Here is a 23,393-nt window from a genome sequence, read left to right on the forward strand (position 1 = left end):
AGGATAACCTTTCGTTGTATTAGCATACTGGCCAATCGCGTCTCGCTCTTCGCCATTATGAGATATGGGGCAGAGCAGACACGTGGCCCGACAAGTGTACCCCCTGAGGGCCCGTAAGCCCCAACCTGGGAGGAGGGGAGTCCCGTCCACCCGCCCGTCCTAACGAAGGGGGGGAGGCAGTCGACTCTACCAAAGTGCGAAAAAGGGGGAACCAGACACCCCTGAAAACGCACAGCACAGGCGGGACCACGTGTGACACAGCACCCCTTGGCACACACCCACACACCCCTGCTAGCCCACCAAATGGCGGGATGCAGGAGGGGTCCCAGACCTCAGAACCGCCTGGGAGACAGAACCCCCAGTCATGTCCACGAGGTAAAACTTAACGAAGGGACCCGGGGAGGACCAGGAGGCCGCAGCACAGAGGAGGCTAACAGGGCGGCAGAGGCCGTCTCGCCCCGGATCAGGACCGGGAACCACACAGCCATGCCCCGGTCCGGCGTGATCAAAGTCCTGCGCTCCCGACGTACCCGCTCCAACAGCTGAGCTATCTGGTGTATGGGGGGTAACGCATCCAGAATACCGGGCGGCCACGGATACATCAAGAAGGCATCCACCCCCAGGGGAGGATTGTCCCCCCGACTGACCGAGAACCACAAGGGGCACTGGTGAGACTGTCTGCTCGCAAACAGATCCACGAGGCCTCCCCGAAGCGGTCCCAGACCTGTCTGACTGTCTGGATGTAGTCCCCACTTGTCGGGATGAGGACCGCCCCGCGACATCACATCTGCGCCCACATTCTCCTTGCCAGGGATGTAGAGCGCCCTCAGGCTGCGCAGATTGAGAGACGCCCATAGCCAGGTGGCCACCAGGTGGCCGAACTGCTTGAGGACCAGAAGGGCCGCCTTCAATTCCAACACATTGATATGCAGTGCAGACCGGGCAGCATGGTAAGTCCAGCTGCCCCCTACTGCGTTGGTCCGACACATCCCCCCCCCATCCCGTGAGGGAGGCGTCGGTGAAGACCATGACGTGTGATAGCCTGCTGCCCATGGAGATCCCGCTGGTAAGGGTACCAGTCCTCCCCCAGTGGTCGAGATCCCCCAGTACTGACACAGGAACCTTCAGTCGCTTCCACTTGCCTCTCACCAGGTCTATTTTCATACTGGAAAACCACCTCTGTACCCTCCTCATAAATAGGAGGCCAAGAGGGACCACATAGTGAGCAGATGCCATCATACCGAGCAGGCGCATCACGGACAGCGCCGTAACCGTCCTGCCAGGACGGAACCCCCTGAGCGAGCCCGACAGTCGCTGGTGAGGCCGTGCCCTCACCTCTGGCTGCGTGGTGTGGGGCCTAGGTCAAATACCGCCTGCGCTCCTGCGGAAACATCAAAGAGTCCCTCTGCGGAGAGGGGAGCCCTGAGGAGGAGAAGCCTTTTCTCCTCCTCAAAGGAAGACTGCTCCAACCAAAGATGTCTGTGAACGAGCGTTGACAGTATCCTAGTCCTCCCTGCGGCTATAGCTTGCGACTGCGTTAAAAGCTGTATAACCTCAAACACACTCAATGTTTTCGACGTCGGCTGGCCCTAAGGCCCCACTACCCGACACCATTGTGGACAGAAAAGCAGCCAACTGAGCAATGACACTGGTCGCCGCTAAATTCCGTCCTGCGGCGGTATAAACTTCATCAGCCCATACAGCCACCTGCCGGGCCAACTCGCCCTCTGGCGTCGGCTTCCGGGTGGGACACCGTTCAACCATGCCAGGGCAAAGGGCCGATGGTACCTGGCCCTCTAGCCACGGCACACCTGCCTTGCGCCCTGTTGTCAGCCCATCCACCCGTATAAAGGGTAAATAAGCCTCAGCAAAAAAAACCACATTAGACACAGATTGACCTTCAGCAATGAAACGGTTAAGAGGAGGGAAGAGTGGCGACAGCCCACAGCGGGGAACAAAGGAACAGCGTCCCAGCATTTTAGCATTAGCAGCTCGCTCCAGGATAGCTGGGAAACACCCAAAACAGAGTCATGACGACCATGTTTTCCCAAATATCCTGCCCCTCGCGCCAATACATAACTCTGCTGTCCCACGGGACAACGAGCAGTATCACTCATGCTAGTATCAATGCCTGTTAGCGCAGGCCCTACCTGTGCACGACGTCCCTCGATCCGCTGTCACGAGACGAGGAAAACCCAGGACAGGCCCGATGCGCTGTTAGGATGTGCCGAGAAGATTCCAGGGGCTGGTGAACCTCTGGCGAATACCCAACATTGTGTAATTTCTCCCTGCGTTTCATAACTAGTTCACGGAGTGCACTTCTACTTCCGTATTGGAAAAAAAAAGAGGAAGGTGGAGTGTGACCATGTCCGGCGTCATATAGTGGGACGCAGGGGCGTGGCCTGGTCACGTGCATGCGAGTGCATTTGTTGTTTCGTGAGCACATTATGTGCTAGGAGATAAGAGATATCTCATAATGGCGAAGAGCGAGACGTTATTGGCCAGTATGATAATATAACTTATCTGTATCGCATTCTTACACAAATACACTTATATGTGTTTGGGGCAAATGTCCAGGCTGCAAAGTAAGCAGTACTGTAATGGTTTTATCAAGGTTGTATCCTCTGTTGTACACAGTACTAAGGAGTTGGTGTTTTATCCAGGGTTTGCAGGTCAATGTGTGCTGTAGCATAGCTATCCTTGTTGTTTTTGTCACGGTTTACATGTTAACTCATTCAGCGCCAGGGATTAGACGGGTCCCGTTGTAGCAATGCCACGCTTTAAAAGATAGGAGTGCGTCACCTTGTTTGTAGAGCTATATCTATATTCTATATTATAGCTATGGATACAATACTATGGCCCATTTGACATCAACTATCTATCGTTCAATATGTGAAAAATAATGATTTTTTTTCATCCATACGCTCCCGTGTTATACCATGGTGAATATAAGTATAGTTTTAGAGTGGTCTGGGGTAATTCCCGAAAGGCTGACTTATAGCCTTATACGTGAATTCTACTATAAGCTTTGGCGTTTCTGGACACGCTACTATTCCCAAATCAAATGTATATAATAGGTATTATGTTTCATCATGAATGCATGAAAGGGGGGGGGGGGGGGGGGGGGTCGTTTTTGATACTTTTATAGCCAGTAACTGCATTCGTATTGAACACTAAAAACGCTAATCAGCTGGATCGGTATAAAAACATTGCACGATCAAGCTAGAATTGACGTCGGATACAGTTACCTGTGATCGGGAGTATTCCAAAAATAATATTCCAATTGTTTGATCGCCATCTGGTCCATCTGATGTCTATCTGGTCCCCGACATAACCCACCACAACATATGGATCGGGGGTATTTGACGCGCTTCAATGCAACCGGGAGAACCGCTCGACTCGCCCGACCCAGAAAACTGGCCGGAGACATTGAGTGTAACACAGGTTCTGGAACAGGGTTTACTGCACTCTCGATACTGCCACCTGGGAGGATCTGGCCGGTACTGCACCCTCGGGGTCGCAGTATGCCTTCTAACGGCAACATACGGGTCCCTGACATTGAATAGAAAATTAAAAACAATCAAATAACGAGTATACTTGTTGTTGGCGTTCAAAGGATGGCGCCCAATAACGAGTATACTCGTTGTTGGCGGGGAATGTGTTAATGTGTTGTAGCGCATGTCTTGTTGTTGTTGTTAGGGTTTACAGGTTAACTCATTGGACGCCATGCATTAGCCTCATCCTGTAGTAGCTACCGCCAGCGCTGTAAATGGTGGGAGTCGCTCACCTTGTTTGCAGGGCTATAACTATTTAAATATTATAGCTATATATGCAATACTATGGCCCATTTGACATCGAGTATCTATCGTTCAAGATGTGAAAAAGGAATATTTTTTCCATCCATACATTCTCGTTTTATACCGTGGTGAATATAAGGGTCTAGGGTAATTCCTGGAAGGCTAGTAATAGCCCGCGACACATATTATACTTAATCCATTGGCATTTCGTCCCTATACACGCTACAATAAAAAATTCAAATGCATATGATCGGTATATTATGTTCCATCATGCATGCATGAAAGCGGGGGGGGTCATTTCTGATTAATTGATTGTCAATAACGGCATTCGTTATTCAGGGCGATGGCTATGAAAACAATGGACAACCAAGCTGAAATTGACGTTAAGTTGCTCTTACCTGTGGCCGATGAGACTCTAAAAAGAATATTCCAATTATTTGATTGCCATCTGCTAGATCGTATGTCCATTTGGCCCACGCCATAACCCCCAACAGCATAATGAATATGGCGTCCCAAAAGGCGATCGGGTGAATATCTTGATCCATGTTAAAGAAAACTCCGCCTGGATGACTTTCAATGACGCACAGCCACATACAGAGTCGGAAAGGAAGTGCGACATTGGCCGCATACCACCAGGCGGCAGTATCGGACCGTTGCCACACATTGCCACACAGTACCACAGCATACCTGGATGATTTATGAATAGAAATAGCGAATAAAAGAAATAACAATCCAATAACGTATTTATATGTGGTTGGCGTTATTCGATTGGCGGACAAACACGTATAAAATCATTGTTGGCAGGGAAAGAGTAAATGTGTTGTAGCACAGGTCTTGTTGTTGCTTTTGTTGGGGTTTACAGGTTAACATGTGCTGTAGCGCAGGTCTTGTTGTTGTTTTTGTTGGGGTTTACAAGTCAACATGTGCTGTAGTGCAGGGCCCTATTCCCCGTACCTGGTTCAACTAAGTCGATCAAAAGTCCCATTATCCAGATTCAATTAACCCGATGTTTGAATCCAGGCTTTCCCTGTTCCTCGAACCCTGATTCAGTCTCGTTAACCAGACTTGATACTCAGGATAATTGCGCACGCAGAATAAGGATAAAAACAAGCCCAAATAGTATATCTAATTGATACGAATTATATTATGAGGATATCTGTACGAATTATATTATGAGGATATCTGTACTGTATGTGCTTAGGTATTATGTACTATATAAATATTATACATGGTTCCCAAAGAGAGGCTTGGAGGGAGGCTTGCAGTTACACTATTAATCAGGTTTTAATCTGTTTCGGACATCATCAATTGATTAACCTTTGGTTTATACCAGTGACACCTCATGTTCATCATCAGATTCATTCATCAAAAACGTCAAAGTCTCATTCAATTTATCAAGTCACGTCACGTCATCAAATCCAACAAACGGCGCATATCCTCATATATTTTAAACCCAGTTACAATATCACAATAACGTGTGACACTGTCACAGTGACAGTGATACAATTCAACAATCCACAGATTCAGATTCCTCATAATTCATATCCACAATCCACGCATAGACGCTTCAATTTATGCTTGAATGAAACACAATCCGGGCGCTCCGTTAAGCAAATACACAGCGAAGAATATGAAACTAATTGGAGCCAAACGCCGGCCCGATAGGTTTCATTCATTAAAAATATCCCAGCGGGATTCACATTTGCAATGATCCATTTAGTCAGTTATTAAAATAACTGTCGCGATCGTGAGCGCCGTATCCGTATAAATATGACGTGCATTATATAGGACAAAGTAAATTCATAGGCTGAATATGATTTATTACCAGCATTTTAGGTCTATTATTTTACATTTCAAAAGCCCCCTCTAGAAAAATGAAGCATAATTCAGAATGGTATAATGGGATCTAGACTGTGAGAATTATTTCAGGAAGCGAGCTGGGATTTATTTGCGAGGGTGTGGCCATGCAGGTTATCCAGCTAACAGAACTTAACCCTGCCCTCGACCAGGTTCAAATGTTCTGATCTGTTACCATGGCGATTTAGACAATCCGACGTCGGGGAACGGAAAGATCTGGCTTAAGTCAAGCTATGCTGAAAATTATCCGGCTAACTCAGTTAGCCAGGTACGAGGAACAGGGCCCAGGTCTTGTTGTTGTTGTTAGGGTTTACAAGTCAACATGTGTTGTAGCACAGGTCTTGTTGTTGTTGTTAGGGTTTACAAGTCAACATGTGCTGTAGCGCAGGTCTTGTTGTTAGGGTTTACAAGTCAACATAATAATATAATAACGGCTTTTTGAAGTCTATTTATAATTTTTTGGGTTGCCGATGAAATTTTGCCCATCCCGTCAGCCGGGAGCAGATAAGGGCTGCGGCGTGGGGCCGCGCCCCGGGGACCAGTCCAATTGCTCCTGTCCGTCACGACGGCATTAGCGATCTGTTGTGCATGTTTTTCCATTGTGTTTATCTTATCGGGAGGGGAAACCCTTGCGAGCACGGGGAGAACATGCAAACTCCACACAGAAAGGCCCGGGAGATACCCCACATGGGTACCTGGCAACGCAGAAACCTGGTCCCCAAGCGGGAATCGAACCCTGGACCTTCTAGCTGTGAGGTGACGTGTTAACCACTACACCACCGTGCCACTCGGTGCTGTAGTGGTTGTGCACTACACCAGGGGTTCCCAACCTTTTTTCCCCCAGGGACCCCCAAACATCTCTGATGAAATTCCTGGACCCCCCTCCTAATAAAATACCATAAAATACTTTTTTTTTTGTCATTTTAATAACAAACTGCTTATACACGGGCATATGCATCATAATTAGACCCACTATGCTTCTTTGACTTGTGCCTTCAATCAACAAATCTCATCTTGCACCATATGTATTTCAAAATGTTGGCCAATATTCAAATCCTGTATTCTCAAATCAGGCCCTAATGGTGAACGGTTTGCATTTATGTTGAATGAAGTAAGAATCCACTGCAGTAAAAATATCCTCACCTCGAGTGGTGGTAGTAAGGTTGACTGACATGAGAATGTCCTGCTTCAGATCCTCATTTTCGATATACTGCACATAAACGATGAGCACAGCCTCGTCTGCGACAGTTGTAGTTTCATCAAGTTGTATGGCAAATGGACCCTTTCTAAGCTTTTCTGACAGCTGCTGCTCGCAATCACTTGACATCTTATCAATTCGGTCTTTCACTACATTGTTCGAGAGTGGTACTGATTTTAGTTTATCCGCCACCTGTGGGCCGCACAGTTTCTAAACCATTTTGATGCAGGCTGGTTTGATGAGCTGCTCGCCAATATTGTGCGGTTTCTTTGCTTTTGCAATTAAAAGCGAACACTCAAAGGAGGCTTCGGTAGCCTTCTGTAAATCACTGCCACCCCTGCTCCACGCTACTCTAACATCAACGGGCTTGTTCGCCTTGAGAGACTGTTCTTTCCTCCGAAAAAAAGTCTGGATCCTTCCCAACGGTTTCTGGGTGCTTAGACGCCTGATGTCTCTTCAGCTTGCTGGGCTTCAGGCTCGAGTTTGCCAACTTTTCTCCACAAATCACACACTCAGGTCGTTTGTCTGGTTCCTCAGTGAAGCCCATGGTGATGTAATTTTCGCGATTGCTGTAGGTCCTAACTTTTTTTGCAGATGAGCTGCCGTCATCTCCTTTTCGTTTGTCACACATTTTCGCCTCTGGCGGCTGACTGCAGACGAGCCGAGAAAGTTAACTAGCGTGCTAGGCTAGCTACGGAAAGTGATACAGTCTGATTCGCGTTTTAGCGGCTACCCGGTAGCCTACTGTTAACGTTCAAAAATCATGTCTAGATGTTTATTTATTTATCTTTATTTTTTATTGTAGTTGAGAGACTATTCATGCTTCTGATGATAAAAATATGCTAATTAAATATTTCTCTGAAAAAAAAATAAAAATAAAAAAAAAATGACCTCAAATCATCTGTGGTCTGGCGGACCCCCTGCGCCCCCTGGCGGACCCCAGGTTGGGAATCACTGCACTACACCACCTGTGCTGTAGCGCAGGTGTTCTTGTTGTTGTTTTTGCATGGGCAGCCACAGGGACAGTAATATTCTCAGGTCACACCTTTCCCTCTACTCCTACCGGTCCTGTTTGGTCACATGATGTCGGGCCATTGTCTTAAGTTACATGTAAAGGGCGACTCCACCCATTTTAATCCTGTTCCCTAAAGACACCATCAACATTTAAGTTGAATTCTCACCCACAGAAGAGGTTTGTTTGTATTCTAGTATATTAGAAGTTTTAAAACGTATGTGGTTGCTGTTGAGGAGCATACACACATTTCATGGGTCCACCAAGTTAGTGGCCCATTCATTTTCTATGGAGCAGCCTCAGATTTTACATCCAGATGGTGCATGTTAACAAATGACTGACTAAACTGTCCCGGGGGCCACAGGAATAACATACCATTGCCGTCGGTTGAAAACCACTTATCTCCAAAGAGTTCCCTTTTCAGGAATTCCGAAAAACAGCCTCATTTACAGATTGACATCATCATCATTAGGTGGCTTCTTCGTTCCGAAGGTTGCCTATCACTCTCCAACCCATTCTGTCCCCACTTCTTCTCTCCAACTCCGTGACTCCGCCTCTCACTCCACTCCAATCACAGACATCGTCTACCCAGCCTCTTCTTGGTCTTCCACTTCCTCTCTTTCCATCCACCTTCCCCATCACCACCTTCTTGAACATCTCCCCGCTGGATCCTCTCAGAACATGCCCGCACAACTCCATCTTTCTCTTTTTCAACCTCTCCAGCAGCTGTCCTCCTTGCATATCCGCTCTTCTCAGTACCTCCTCATTCTTGATCTTATCCTTCCATGTTATCTTCAGCATCTTCCTCCATGTATTTTCACTTGAGATAAGTGGTTTTCATCAGACGGCGACAATTATGTGAATTCTTGAAATGGGTGGCATCCCTCCTTCTTAAGGAACCAGTGAGATGTGAAAGCTGTAATGGAGAACCCACCCAGTAAAAGTTTCTCTGTTTTCCACCCTCAGGTCTGATCAGAAGAAAACAAAAGTAAAAAAGAAGACCAGTGATCCACAGTTTGAGGAAACCTTTTCCTTTGAGGTACAGTCTGTCCACCACCATTCTCTCGTCTGTCATTGCTAGGTTATGAATTATTTAAATATTTACACTGTTTATTTTTCTCTTTTATATTCAGAGTTAATTATATTGTTTACAGTTTTTTCCCCACATTTGTATATTCCGATCAAATTCTATTGCCTATATTTATGTCTTTCTACTGTCTATTACCCTCCCTGTACCCCCTCTTCCCCATGCTGCTATGACACCCACATTTCCCCAAGGGGATCAATAAAGGAATATCTTATCTTATATTTCTGGGACCGTTATAATGTTTCAACAGAATGTAAACAAAGCTGTATAGTGTATTCCTCTTTTACTTACTTTGTTTTACTGTATAAAGCACATCCTCAGGGGCTCATACAGAACGAGGCATTTCATTGTAAAGTATGTGTATTTTATTTGTGACAAATAATAAACAAACTTGAACTTGAAAACATAACACAAGAATAGCTATGGTACCAGATCAGGCGATTGTGGCACTCATTGGAATGTAGCTCAGCCAGCTACCTAGCCTGACATGTCAGCCCCGCGGAACGCTGCTCTCTCTAGACGGCCAGTCCCATCTAGAACTAACAGAAGAGGACGGGTCACAGCGCTGACGCTCCTCAGGGAAGGTGTCCAGCACTGGGAGGCAACGCTGACAGTGGCTCAGGAGGCAGAGGGGTCGTCGGAAGTTTCCCGGTTCAATTCCGACACCTCCCCGGTGGTGTGTGGAAATTAATTAATTGATTAATTAATGTCCTCGAGCAAGACACTGAACCCATAACTGCTCCCTATGAGCAGTTTGGCACCTTACATGGTTGCCTCCGCCATCGGTGTGTGAGTGAACGTGAGGCAAGTTGTAAAGCTTTTGATAAAAGCGATATTTAAATGCAGTCCATTTACCATTTGTAACGTGGGGGTGCCATTTTCGAACATTTCTTTTGACTACACAGACGCATCTTTTTCTAATTCTAGACTGGTGTAATTGCTGTCGGTTCATCCACAGGTCACGCGGTCAAGCAGCTACTCGAAAAAGTCCCATTTCCAGGTGGAGGAGGAGGACATCGAAAAACTAGAGATCAAGTAGGTTTTTATTTCCCCCATGTTCCCCTCCCCTCTCTTTGTACTCCTTTCTTCGTCTCTCTCTATCCCTCTTTATTTATTTCTCCATCGCTTTCTCTCCATCCGTAAGTCCCTCTAGTCCTGTCTGTAGTTTTATCTAGTCCTGTCTGTAGTTCTCTCTAGTTGTCTTTAGTCCTCTGTAGTTATCTCTAGTCTCTCTCTGGTTGTATCTAGTCCGGTCTGTAGTTTTATCTAGTCTCTCTAGTTGTCTTTAGTCCTCTGTAGTTATCTCTAGTCTCTCTCTGGTTGTATCTAGTCCTGTCTGTAGTTTTATCTAGTCCCTCTAGTTGTCTTTAGTCCTCTGTAGTTATCTCTAGTCTCTCTCTGGTTGTATCTAGTCCTGTCTGTAGTTTTCTCTAGTCTATCTAGTCCTGTCTATAGTTACCTTTAGTCTCTAGTCCTCTCTGTAATTATCTCTAGTATATCTAGTTGTCTCTAGGCCTGTCTGTAGTTCTCGCTAGTCTATCTAGTCCTGTCTATAGTTACCTTTAGTCTCTAGTCCTCTCTGTAATTATCTCTAGTATATCTAGTTGTCTCTAGTCGTAGTTCTCGCTAGTTGTCTCTAGTCATGTCTGTAGTTCTCTCTAGTTGTCTCTAGTCTAGTGTTGTCACGATACTGGAATTTCGAACTTCGATACGATACCTTGAAAAGTATCGATATTCGATACCATTTTCGATACCACTGGGAAAAAGGTTAAATCTTAAAATGTAAAAAAGAAAAAGAAGAAAAAAAAGATAAAATATATATATATTTTTTTAATAAATGTTGCTTTTGTTGCTGGTTGATTCTCCTCATCTTCTCCCTGGTACTATAAGAGAAGATAAATATAACACTTTTAAAACCCTTTGTTTATCTTTAGATCACACATATAAAAATAACTAAATGATATAATCTTAGAAATTAAGTAAAGTTAATAGTACTGCGTGTTAAGCATAACAGATTGATTGATTGCAAATTGTATTAACAGATTGCAGAATGGGTACAATACAGTACAGCTCAATACACACAATTGTTAAGGGGATGCAGACCAGAGAAAGACTTTTGTCTTACATGATTTTTTTTGATTTTTTTATCAAATTTTATTTACCTTTTTTCAACTGCAAAGTAAAACTGTCAACATGTTTTATCTAATAAAATAAAGTTCAGTCTGTTCATCTCACTTCAATAATTTTTATTGCAGAACATGGTATTTTCTCAAGCAGACAGATGTAAACACTGTAATCTGTGTTGCATGTACCTGACAAACTGAACTGTTTGTATTACAGTCGTATTCCAACTTAACTGAATGCACATGTGTGTGTGTGTGGACTACTGTACTATTTTTATGAATAATTAAATATCGATATTGCGGGAAATGAGTATTGAAACCGCTTTAAATATTCAGAATCGATATGTATCGAAAAATCGATATTTTTGACAACACTATTCTTGTCCTGTCTATGTTATCTCTAGTTGTCGCTAGTCCTCTCTGTGGTTTTATCTAGTCTCTCTCTAGTCCTGTCTGTACTTCCCTCTAGTCTCTCTCTGGTCATCTCTAGTCCTGTCTGTAGTTCTCTCTAGTCTCTCTGGTTTTCTCTAGTCCTGTCTGTAGTTCTCTCCGGTTGTCTCTAGTCCTCTGTAGTTCTCTCTAGTCTCTCTCTGGTCCTGTCTGTACTCTAGTTTCTCTAGTCATCTCTAGTTGTGGCGGAACAGAAATGAAAGGATGAAACGCGGGTACTGACTAACCGATGGAGAGCCTTGTTATCTGGTTAAGGCTATACAGGGCTTGGTACTGACTAACTGATGGAGAGCCTTGTTCTCTGGTTAAGGCTGTACATGGCTTGGTACTGACTAACTGATGGAGAGCCATGTTCTCTGGTTAAGGCTATACATGGCTTGGTACTGACTAACCGATGGAGAGCCTTGTTCTCTGGTTAAGGCTATACATGCCTTGGTACTGACTAACCGATGGAGAGCCTTGTTCTCTGGTTAAGGCTATACATGGCTTAGTACTGACTAACTGATGGAGAGCCTTGTTCTCTGGTTAAGGCTATACAGGGCTTGGTACTGACTAACTGATGGAGAGCCTTGTTCTCTGGTTAAGGCTATACATGGCTTGGTACTGACTAACTGATGGAGAGCCTTGTTCTCTGGTTAAGGCTATACATGGCTTGGTACTGACTAACTGATGGAGAGCCTTGTTCTCTGGTTAAGGCTATACGGGTCTTGTCTCCTCATTGATCCCCACCACAGTGGATTCATAGCTTCTCCGGGTAAGAGACTAGACTGGAGAGGTAAACACCCACGCATGGTTTGTTGGTTTGGATTTGAGGTGGTTTTTCCTTGCATGAACGTTGAGACTGGTGTGGATTGGCTTACTGCAGTTTTCACACGTCGAGCAGGTAAGAGCGACGAACAGAACTTGAGTGAACAGTTTTTTTGAGTGATTATCGTTTCACACATTTTAAGATTAATGTGGTTGTGCTCTAGACACGGATAAACCAACCTCTTCATACCATTCCGGACCACATCAAAAACACTGTACTGAATACATGCATTGTTTGCCTGTTTGTTTTATTCCTTTGTTTGTAAACAACAATTGGAGTTATGTAAGCCAAGGTGCTATATAGTCTACTCTAAATTGAATCAACTTGACTTTATTGGCAACGTGGTTTGATTTGTGATACTGCATTTTGTATTTGAATTTAAGCCTGGTTATCGAGGGGATCAGAAAGCTTCAACATGTTGCATTCTTATCATGAGAACTCAATATCTTGAGGAAATCAATTGAGTGTGGTTTGAATTCTGTTTAGAAAAGAAGACAGTTTGACTATATTGCATCATGAAATAGAGAAATTAGAGTTCAACTTAAACATCCTGTGCTTTTTCAGAGTCGATCTTTGGAACAATGGGAATCTGGCTCAGGACGTGTTTCTGGGGGAGACGAGGGTCTCTGTTAAGATCCTACGGAATGACTCTACTCACAAGGCCTGGTAAGAACCTCCTGGAAACACACATGTACAGGTCTCTCTCTCTCTTTTGCCTTCCGCTAGCCAGGGTTTAGCCGTACTGTGGCCTGTCTGGCACAGAGTGAGCGTGTCCATTGTCTTTAGAACCTGGCCAGACCTGGCTAGACCCTGGCTGAGACGGACACCTTTGACAACCTGGCCAGACATGGCTGAGACTGTTGTATCATCATGTTTTAGCGTGGTGCGTACCACAGTTGGTGGTGTGAATTTTTAAAGGTTGCTTAGCAACCAGAGAGTTTACATGCAATGCAATGGAGACACCAACTCAACCATACCATGGCTAGCCCCAGCCAGGCTGAACATAGCTAATGGAGATGAGACATTTGTCTCTCACTCTCTCTCTCTCTGGCAAAATGTGTGTGTTCGCCGTACCATAAACACCTTGGTGGGACTGAAAAAGTTGCAACGGAAAGGTTTTCTCTCCTGTCCTCCAGAATGCAGGCAGAGATGCTGCTGTCACAGCCCCAGTCCTGGAAGTGTTAGCCTGAAGGATGTCACCTGCAGCCCTGTCTCAAATGAACAGGCTGGTTTAAGAGATGAGCAGGGTAGATACAGGCTGATTTAAGAGGGGAGCAGGGTAGATGAGGTAGATGCCACCCAGCCCGTGCTGCGCCGGCCGCTCCTCGCCAGTGTTTTATCTCACAGCAGATGCCGTCGATCTGACGTCACGGCCCGCTCGCCTTCCTCCTAGATCCAAGTGAGCCAGATCTGATCTGAGCATTTAACTTTTTCTTTTCTTTTTTTAAACATACCCTTGAATGTACTCTCTCTTGTCTTCTGAATTCAGTTCTATGTATCATCACACCGCTGACGACGTGTTCCATTGGACCGTTTCCTCCTGAGTTTCTCCTCATATCCAGCTGCATTTCTTTACCGTCTTTCTGCAACGTTATATGATATCAAAGAAATGTGGTGCCCCCTCCCCCTTCGCCTGTTGCTTCCATTGTGTCCTCAAGACTGCTATGGCCGCTGTGTGTGTATGTGTGTGTGTGTGTGTGTGTGTGTGTGTGTGTGTGTGTGTGTGTGAGAGAGACACCAGGCAGAGAAGGTGATGATAAGGGATTGTGCAGATAGATACCAATCTGTGTTTTTACATGAGGGCTGTGAGTTGGCTGCGTGGGCGGCAGTTTGCATAGAGACAGCTCATGTGCTGAGGCTGAAGAGCTTCACAGGAACACGGACTGTGCAACACACACACACTCTCTCTCTCACACTTTCACTTAATCTGTGGTATTGGTGGTGATGAGATCTATTCACAGTATTCTCACAACCTTTTTTTTTGTTTTGCCATATAATATGGCGCAATGCCACGGTTCACTGGCCAGTGGCCACGGTTGTCCTCTAATGACAATCACCTGCTATTTGATTGGAATCACATGTGGTTTTTTGCAACCAAGACGTCTGCAGTGGAGTACTAGGAATAGACATCTTTCCAGACCGTTATGGGCTCGAGCATCTCTTGTGTTTGTGTGCCACAATTACAGAGCAAGCCTTTTATAGACAAACATAGCTGCTGCAGCTTTTGAAGCACTGCAGAGTACCGACTCCTCGTTCAATTTGGTTGTGAACGGCTCCACCTGGCGGCTGCAGGGTAGATGTGCAGGCGGCAAAAATAAGGAGCTTCTATTCACAGTATTATTATCACGGACATCTTAGTCACAAACAGGTGATTGTAAACAAATGGCAGATGATTGTCATTACGTGACAGCTGTGGCATTGTGGCATATTGTGTGTCAAAGAACACGTCATGTGAATACAGACGTACCTACACAAGCAGACGGCTACTAACCCTGCTACCCACCCTGCTTTTAGAAGCTACCGTTCTGTAGGTTCACCCAGTAGGTCATGAATCGGCTCCTACTGTAGCGGTCGGCTCCTGCAATAGGGAAGATACATTCTTGTTCCACCCCTTGTGGAGAAAAAAAAACACATTGCATGTTATTAGTGTCAACAGTAGCAGCAATATGCAGCATCTAACTCGGTTGAGGGTTACATCATTTGTGATGAACAGTTAATCTACTTGTACTTAAAAAGCACATTGTCAGCATGGGGGTTTAAAGGTCGAATCTGTAGCATTGTCAAACGGCGACCTCTAGGCAAAAGATGACAACACGGTACTGTACATTATTTATTAAATCTAGAATAATTAAACTTGAAGACATGGTTAAGTTTCAAACAATGTTAATTATGTTTAGGGCAAGAAATAATACACTGCCAGAAAAACTACAAAATCTTTTTCATTTAGAAAGTGAGTTTAGTAGGAGAAAATACAATTTTAAACATCAGTTTGCACGTACCACACTTAAACAGATGTGTCCTTCAGTTATTGGTGTAAAGTTGTGGAATTCTCTCCATAGCGAGCTTAAGGGATGTAGTAGTGTTTATCTATTCAAAATAAATTATAAAAAAGAAATATTTACTCAGTATGAAAATCAAATGTGATCTGAATAGTGAGATTTTTTTTTTCCTCTTTTATTATTAAGATTATTTAATTTTTTCCTTGTTTAACTGTGAATTGTGAGTTTCTTGTATAATGGTATAAATTATTATTTGTTTAAATTAGGTTGTACGCCGACCAGAAAATACTTCTTTAGTTTAGGAATAAGGGGCAGGTAACTATAAGATTTATTCTTCTTCCTGCTCCTTTTGTCCATGGAATGTTATTTATGATTGTGTAATGAAGAAACTCTGATTGTATGATTCCATGTGGCAAATAAAAACTCTGAATCTGAATCTGTACTTCGTCTACAGGTTTTGTTTTTGTCTGATGTGTGGGTTGGATTTCAGTGGGTAAAGTGGAGGGTTGGTATTGCTGGCCACACCTCCGGTTTTGTCAAGAGCGGTCTGGAGAAATCCACAGTATAATAAGTTACTAAACTCCCAACCCACAAGTCAAAATAAAACAAAAAAAAGTTAACAAAGCGCTAATACTAAGTCGGGCTCTTCTGCCTAGAGGTCACTGTTGACAGCATTACATATTATACACCTGTTAACTGTCTTGCTTCCATGATTGTTTTAGTTGTAGAATGAAGTCACAACTTTGTAATGTTTGGGAGTAAAAGTATGAATCCACTTCCTGAAAGCAACCATGCTAAGTACTGAACTTCAATTATCATAATAACAAAGTGACCAAAACATTGTTCTTTCATCTCAGAAATATAGCAAAAGTGGCGCAGTGGGCAAGGCGCTCGCCACTAATGCAGGAGATGCTGGGTTCGAGCCCAGCTCTCGGCATTGCTACCAGCTTGGCTGGTCGTTCATACTAACGCAATTGGCAGTGTTAGGGGTGGGAAGCTGGTGGGTGGGGATCGGACGTTGTGGACAGCGACTCCTACAGGTCGGTTGGTGCGCCTGCGCAGCAGAATCAGGATGCGACGGGGGCGGCGTGCCCTCCAAAACGCAGACCCTCGCCGCTGAGGGATCGCGCTGTGCAGGTGAAAAGATGCGACGGCTGCCTCCTCGAGTACCGGAGGGGACACGTGATGCAAGGCTTCGTCCACATTGCAGCCGGCCTGTGGGAGGCATGGCCTAACAGCGTTCGAGACAGGGGAGGGTAGAATTGGACAATACGAAATTGGGATGGGAGAAAAATAGAAAAATGGGAGAAAAAGTAGATAATAAAAAAGAAATATAGCAAAAGTACGACCATTTATTAATCAAAATGATGCTGAGAAGCTAATTCATGCATTTATATCTAGCCGGTTAGACTACTGTAATGCATCACAGGTATCCTAAGAAAACCACAGAGAGGCTTGAGCTAATTCAAAACTCTGCAGCCTGACTGCTAACTAGAACCAAAAGGAGAGAGCACATTAGTCCAGTCTTAGCTGCTTTACACTGGCTTCCTGTAACATTTAGAATTTACTTTAAGGTCATTCTCCTTACATACAAAGCTCTAAAAGGACAGGGACCTAGCTACATCGCCAACACTCTAATAAATTACAGGCCAGCAAGAACACTGCGATCATCAGCTGCTGGACTATTAAAACTATTACATGCAATCCATCAAAGGTAATTTGGTACACCACCCGATAATTCTCCCTATCCATGTCCAAACATGGTTCTTCTTGGCCAGCAGCAAGCAAGTGTGCCACGGCATCAAATGGTTCTGAGAACCCACTCCTATACAATAGAACCCACAGTAGAGCCCAGTTGCGACAGTTGCACATTTAAAAACACAAAAAAACAAAAACAATAACGTTAGCGCCATGCATGCAGCCATAGCAGACTATTTGATTCCTTGACTAGGAAAACCTAAAGGGCTCGATATTGCGACCGTTTTGTGTGTGCAGTGAAAACTGAAAGTGCTTTGCATCCTAGTCATTCATTTACATGGTAAAGTAACGTTGGCCGCTAGCTAGCTAAATAGCCATGCTCATTGCATTGAATGCAACTACAGTTCAATAGATTAAATTAGTTCTCAAATAAATAATGTAAGTGTATAGTTAATTTATTTTTAACAGTTTTTGTATTTTTCTGACATGGGGGCTCAACAATAAATGATAAATGATAATCAGAAATGTCAAGTTGCATGTTGTTATTCTAACCAGCTTAGTTCTGTTGCATTTCCAATTTATTTATTTAAAGTATAAATGCACCAGGAATCGATAAGGGAATCGATAAAGAATCGGATCAATAAGCAGAATCGATAAAGGAATCTTATCGATAAAATCTTCCCTATGCATTAGATACTGTATGAGCTTGTTGGGCTTATACATACTGTATCGATTGAAACATTTATTTATTTATTCGAAAAAGGACATTGAGGTGTTACTATTGAGGTTTTTTTTAAGAAAGAGATCAAATTTTATAAAAAAATAAAAACGGTTGCATACTGAGGTTAGGTTTGTAATCATGTTTTTAAATTGTCCATAGGATAGTGGAGTATTGGGGCGGCTACGTGGTGCAGTGGGCAAGGCGCTCACCACGAATACTGGAGACGCTGGGTTCGCCTGTTCGAGCCCAGCGCTCCACATTGATTTCAGTTTAGCTGGTCGTCCGTACTAATACACAGGCCCGGACTGGCCATCGGGAGCACCGGGAGTTTTCCCGGTGGCCTGGCCTGCACATTGCCAGGCCATTGTTTCTAGTTGTGGCGGCGGCGCGGCGCGATAGTTAGATAACCTACGTGGGTGGGGAACAACCAGGATTTCACTGTCTGCGACAGAGTTGGAGAACTATCTGACTCTCTCCCTCGGATCACACACACACAATGGAGCCGTGCTGCCGCTTGTGATTGGTGGAGGCGGGACCAGGCGATACAACTGATTGACAGTGGAGGCGGCGAATGGAATGGCAGATGGCACTCTGCAGAATACTGTAACAGCCAGGCAGTGAGCCAGGTAGTTTTGTAATAATGAAAGGTCTGTTATTTAATGTTTGTGTAAGGGCTATTTTAACTGTTGATGGGTAGTGCATCAGTAAAGTGAATATGGTATTGTGCTCTTGCTCTGTTTGAATAGGTGGAGAGAGTGGTTAACTGTATTATAATAGTAAATAGACAAATATGTTGTGCTCTTGCTTTTTTCTTTTTGAAGGTGGAGAGAGTAGCATTGCTAGTGCCACAACAGTTTTATTTGAGGTTCATAACAGTACATTGTACTAAGCAATTGTTGGCTCATTGATTCACATGCACTAAAATTCACCAGAATGCAGGAAATTAAGTCTTTGTAACAAAAAAATCCTGGTGGGGGACCCCCAGACCCCCTGCTTAAAGAGTGGCCTGACTGGGGCTATATTTCGCGCTATATCTCCCGGTATGAATTATTTCCCCAGTCCGGCCCTGCTAATACACATTGGCAGTATTAGGGGGTGGGAAACTGATGGGTGGGGATCGGGCGTTGTGGACAGCGACTCCTACAGGTCGGTTGGTGCGCCTGCCCAGTAGAATCAGGAAGCGATGGTGGCGGCGCCCCTCCAAAGCACAGACCCCTGACGCTGAAAGATCGCGCCGCGCAGGTGAGAATATGCGACTGCTGTTACCTCGAGTATCGGAGGGGACTCGTGCTATGTATGACTTAGTCCACATTGCAGCCGGCTTGTGGGAGGCAAGAAACGGCGTTCGAGACAGGGGAGGGTTGAATAGACCTATCTCAAACCCTGCCCTCTTTTCTTGATCCTCCAATCACAACTGTCGCTTGTCTATTGGATGATATGAAATTGGGATGGGAGAAAAATAGAAAATGGGAGAAAAAGTGGATACAAAAAAAAGATAGTGGAGTATTGATTTTTTAGTGTGAGTTTGAAGGTCATTCCAGGAAACTGGAAAACAAGTTCAGACTGAACTTGTGGGACCTGAAGTGTAAATCAATAGTCTGAGCGGGTCAGATAAGGTCCATAATTCCACTCTAGCATCATTGTCATATATGGTGACAATTTGTTTTATCTATTGTATCTTGTTTAATTTTTTACTTTACTTTTGATGTATAGGTATTTATAGAAATGTCTTTCTTTGGTGTTAACTACATTCCCTCGTGCTGCTGCATCTAGTTGAATTTCCCCTATGGGTGATAAATAAAGAAATGCATCTTATCTTATGCACTGTAGCGATTTACACCTGGGTGTGTCACAACTAGAGTAGTACATGAGAACCCAGGTGCAGAACACAGGCGAGCAGGGGGTAAAACCCAATGGTGAAATTTTATTAATGAAGGGCTGGGGGGAGGTAGAGGCACAAGTAGGGCTGACCTTCGAAGCTTTTTTTGGCAATCGAAGCTTCGGGGCCGAGCTTCGATTTTAATTCGAAGCTTCAATTTTTTTTTTTTTTTTTTTTTATCTTATGTTGTGGGACTTGTACAGCACTTTCATAAACGTTGTTGGTTTTAAATGTGCTCTATAAATAAAGTGGGTTGGATTAATTAATTAAGTAGCCCCTTTTCGTGACTGAGCCAACAAGGTTTCACTCTGCTGTGTGATTTAATTCAAGGTGGATCGCTGTTGTCGTTTGAACAACTTCAGATTTCATGGGAACTACCAATCCCCCAAATCAAGAATGTTTAAGATGAATGAAGTAAGATTTTGATTATTTGAAATATGGCCTGTGTAGACTAAACTATGCACAGAATTATGTCAGTCTACAAGGTCCGGATTCTACATGGTCCGGCAATGTAGACCTTGTAGACTCCACTACAGACCAATTATCAGTGAATGTTCATGCATTTTTAAGAAGGGCAACTTCCACAAAAAAACAAAGAACTCACCAAAACATCTCAGTAGCACCTTATCTAAATTTTATTTCCTATTTTGTTTATTCATCCCAGTATCTTTCTTTCTTATGTGTGGAATTCTACAAGGCATGTAGGTGTATGTATTTGAGGATGATATCCTTCAAACAGACAATAGTGATGATATAATTTGGGCAGTGCTGAGCTGGGTTACTTTCCTCCAGTGTATTTGTCCCCCGGCCCCACCCAATGGCCCCACACACACACACACACACACACACACACACATTTACATTTAGTCATTTAGCTGACGCTTTTATCCAAAGCGACTTACAAGTTCTGTACGACAAGACAGCAAGAAGGGTACAACTCTATCAGCTGAGTAACAATGTTTATCAAAGTGTTGCGTGTTACAGTGTAGGTTAGTTTATTAGGAAAAGTGCATGACAGTAAGGTTAGTCACGGTTAGATTTTTTTTTCTTTTTTTTTTTTAATCATTTCAGATAATGGTTGAAGAAGTGAGTCTTTAGTCGACGGCGAAAGATTGGACGGGATTCGGCTGTCCTAACTGGGATGGGTAGTTCTCACACACACACATACACACACACACACACACAAATCGAAGTAAAAAAAAATTGAAAAAAGAATTGATTTTTTTTTCTTTTTTTTAACTTCGCTTTTTTTTTAATGTTCGAAGCTTGTGCCATCGAACGAAGCTTCGAAGTATTTAAGACAGCCCTAGGCACAAGTAATATATTTACGTATTGTACCAAAAATGTACAATGTGTACGTATTACAAATAAGTATATATTGCATTTTCAGATAACGATAAAGTTCCCCTGCTGGGGATCGAACCCAGGGCGCCCATGAGAGAGGCAAGTGCCTTTACCCCAAGACTACCGGGTTAGTGTAGTGATCAGAGCACTCGCTCATGGCTGCAGCGATTGTTGGTTCGACTCCTGTCTACAGCATTTGTCTTGGATACTTATGGCTATTTTTCCTGTGGTCGATTAGTACTTTATTTACATGATCTGATCAGACCCATGCCTGCGGAAGCCTGTGCAGAGCCGTCTCCACGCCTGTACGCCACAGCCTCCGAAACGTTGTCCAACTCTCTTGCGTAGGACAGTGGGCGAAAATGGCTGCCGTGTGACTATTCTCACCCGGGTGCAAATAGACAGTGTTTACTTGTATCTAAGACATCCACACTCGGGAGTCTTGGTCTTTTCTTCATGCATTTCCCTCATGATTGAAGTCGGCGAGGTTGAACATCACAGACGCACAGGGACTTGGTGGCAGTGCACCACAGCATCACGCCGCCACCTCTTTCTGACCGCGTCCCCTGCCAGCTCGAGCCCTGCCACTTCCGCTAGTTATTGTTTATTTTGTTTCCACTCCTAGTCAACAACACAGCGATCAGGGGGTTGACTTCCTGTCGCCCTGCAGGTATCTCCTCCAGCCCAAAGGGAACGGGAACAAGTCCAAGTCGGACGACCTGGGGTCCCTGCGTCTGAACGTGACCTACACAGAGGACACAGTGCTGCCATCTGCCTGCTACAAGAGACTCCGCAACCTGCTGCTGAAGTCCCCAGACGTCAGGGTAACCTGCTGCCAGCTACCTCCCATATGCCTACATCCAAACTCCTATCTGCTCCGCTCCCAATGGATATTTAAAATGGGATTCTATATTCCTTTACGGTTTTTCTTTTTCTGTATTTCTTTTCAATATTTCTTTCTTCTCTTGTTTTTTCTTGTTTTATCTTGTTGTATTCTTTCTTTCTTTACTTCTTTATGTGTCTCTTTTTGTTTGTTTGTTTGTTTAAGATCCCCATTATCTTTTGCATAGCAGCAGCTATTCTTCCTGGGGTCCAATAACTTACATGGTGACAAGACAAAAATATACATTCACACAATATATTGACAAAACGCATAAAATAAACCATAAATAACACACTTAAACAAAACATACACTGCAATTAGGCAAAGCAAATGGAAAGGCTCCAACTGAATCCACCATGATCTAATTGATATATAAATATCACCGTGTAACCTTACTCCCAAATGATGACGTCGGAGCAAACACCCACAAAATACCTCAACAGAACATTAAAATGCGAGAAACCAAAAAGATTATATTCGGTACAGCTGTATTACTTTAATTTCTTTCTTAAAACCACATGCATTACTATGTTGTCCTCATCTCTCCTCTCTCCTCTGCCTCCCCCTCCCCGTCCGTCCCTCAGCCCATCTCTGCGTCGGCGGCCCACATCCTGGAGGACATCTGCAGGGAGCGCTACGAGGCCGTGCTGCCGCTGGTGCGCCTGCTGCTTCACCACAACCGCCTGGTGCCCTTCGTCAACTGCATCTCCGCCCTGGAGCTGGAGAACACACAGTGAGATCACACACACAGGGCTGGCTGTCGGCACCGATCATCCCCGTTCAATCACACACACAGGGCTGGCTGTCAGCACCGATCGTCCCCGTTCAATCACACACGCGGGATCATCAGGCCTGATGGCGCTACAGCATTGTTGTCCTTTGGACAACTTATTAAAAAAAATATATACTAACCTTTTACTGTCTTTTAATATTATGCACTTTGCTACTAAGGAATCTACCTTGTCTATACTACTACCTACTATTATGCACTTTGCTACTAAGGAATCTACCTTGCCTATACTACCTACTATTATGCACTTTGCTACTAAGGAATCTACCTTGCCTATACTACCTACTATTATGCACTTTGCTACTAAGGAATCTACCTTGCCTATACAATTACCTACTATTATGCACTTTGCTACTAAGGAATCTACCTTGCCTATACAATTACCTACTATTATGCACTTTGATACTAAGGAATCTACCTTGCATATACTACTACCGGTACCTACTATTATGCACTTTGCTACTAAGGAATCTACCTTGCCTATACCTACTATAATGCACTTTGCTACTAAGGAATCTACCTTGCCTATACTACCTACTATTATCCACTTTGCTACTAAGGAATCTACCTTGCCTATACTATTACATACTATGCTAATATGTCTACAGTGGTGGAAGAGGTATACAGTTCCTTTACTTAAGTAAAGAAAATTATTCTCGTTCCTGGGGAAAGTCTGAGTGTTGCATATTTGGATTTCATGGTGTTTTTTGTTTTTGATCTTTTGTGATGTTTCTTCTTGACTTGTAC

The 23,393-nt window shown here is 44.1% G+C and overlaps 1 protein-coding gene across 1 annotated transcript in view; it reads left to right on the top strand.

Moving 5' to 3' along the window:
* Nucleotides 1-23,393, top strand: part of rasa2 (RAS p21 protein activator 2) — a 196,659-nt gene that overhangs the window by 91,352 nt on the left and 81,914 nt on the right. The window contains exons 7-11 of the mRNA XM_084332855.1: nt 8,831-8,903; nt 9,910-9,986; nt 12,897-12,998; nt 21,644-21,797; nt 22,441-22,589. Of these exons, the coding sequence (XP_084188981.1) occupies nt 8,831-8,903; nt 9,910-9,986; nt 12,897-12,998; nt 21,644-21,797; nt 22,441-22,589 (555 nt within the window). The remainder of the gene's footprint in view (nt 1-8,830; nt 8,904-9,909; nt 9,987-12,896; nt 12,999-21,643; nt 21,798-22,440; nt 22,590-23,393) is intronic.

The sequence above is a fragment of the Notolepis coatsorum genome, assembly GCF_963971535.1.
Source record: "Notolepis coatsorum genome assembly, chromosome: 1".
In the NCBI taxonomy this organism is placed as follows: domain Eukaryota; kingdom Metazoa; phylum Chordata; class Actinopteri; order Aulopiformes; family Paralepididae; genus Notolepis; species Notolepis coatsorum.